At 37.6% G+C, this 1,059-nt stretch overlaps 1 protein-coding gene across 1 annotated transcript in view; it reads left to right on the top strand.

Moving 5' to 3' along the window:
- Positions 1-566: 566 nt before the first annotated feature.
- Positions 567-1,059, top strand: part of LOC103514999 (ejaculatory bulb-specific protein 3-like) — a 16,102-nt gene continuing 15,609 nt past the window's right edge. Inside the window, exon 1 of the mRNA XM_008479918.3 lies at positions 567-930. Coding sequence (XP_008478140.1) covers positions 690-930 — 241 coding nt within the window. The 5' untranslated portion in view covers positions 567-689. The remainder of the gene's footprint in view (positions 931-1,059) is intronic.

The following is a 1,059-nucleotide window of genomic DNA, read 5'->3' as shown; positions in this document are numbered from 1 at the left end:
GTGTACGAGTACATATAAAACAAAAATTTGAAAATTATTTTTCTCTTAGAGGGACCGCTTTGCCCGGACTTCCCCTATGTTCAAGAGCACATTGATAACATTGATTTATTGGGAAAAGGGTTGGCAACCAGAGACTTCAAAGAAGTAACCCAATCCATGTAGCGCAAATGCAAGAATAAATGAACCTATCAGTGCTAGCAACATCACCTGTAACACGTCTATACGAACATCAAGTTTTTATTTGGTTTAGGCTTCTCAGCATGTGGTTGTCCGGTCGAAATGATAATGGCCATCAAAAGACAGAGTTGCATGGAAGACTCGAACCTATAAATAGAACTAAATGAATAAATATAAAGGTTATTAAAATTTACTACCAATATTACATAATTTGTGGAAAACCAGTTTGTACTTGTAGAATCTTCACTTTTTCCTTTAACACGACAGACAATAGGTCGTTCGCGCTAGAATCTTCTTTCAAACGCACGTAAAATTAAATTTCAAAATCGTAAATCTCGCATACAAGTTTTTCTTTGTTGATTTGTTATTTTTCTCTTCTCTAAAATAATCAAAGCATGAGCAGTTGTACACAAGGTCAGTCAAGGTTCTGTAGTCTCGCGAACCCTATGCATTCAAACTTCTAGTCACCATCAGATCAGATAGTAACAGTGCGGATAAAGTTAGTCGGAGTAATGCGTTCAGTGGAGACGTATCTAGTGTATGCGGTGACCGCATTGGTTCTGCATCCGGTAACCGCTAGGCCGCAGAATAGTATCCAATCCTCGACAGTGAAAGACGAAATTCCAACCTATCCTACCAGGTATGATTCGATAGATGTGGATCTCATTTTATCCAATGACCGAATCATGAGGAGATATATCGAGTGCATTCTGAACAAGGGACCATGTACTCGGGAGGGCCTGGAGTTGAAACGTAAGTTGGTTCTGAAATTTGTTTGAGGGACTCTCAGTAGGGAATTTTATTTATGTTCAATTTATTTTTATAGGTAGATAAAAAAAAAAAAAAAAAAAAAAAAACGTCTAACAACTTTTCCTCGGGCAA

Source organism: Diaphorina citri, unplaced genomic scaffold (assembly GCF_000475195.1).
Source record: "Diaphorina citri unplaced genomic scaffold, Diaci psyllid genome assembly version 1.1 scaffold1256, whole genome shotgun sequence".
Classification (NCBI taxonomy): Eukaryota; Metazoa; Arthropoda; class Insecta; order Hemiptera; family Psyllidae; genus Diaphorina; species Diaphorina citri.
Note: the sequence above shows the minus strand (reverse complement) of the source record. Positions and strands in the feature narration are given on the sequence as shown.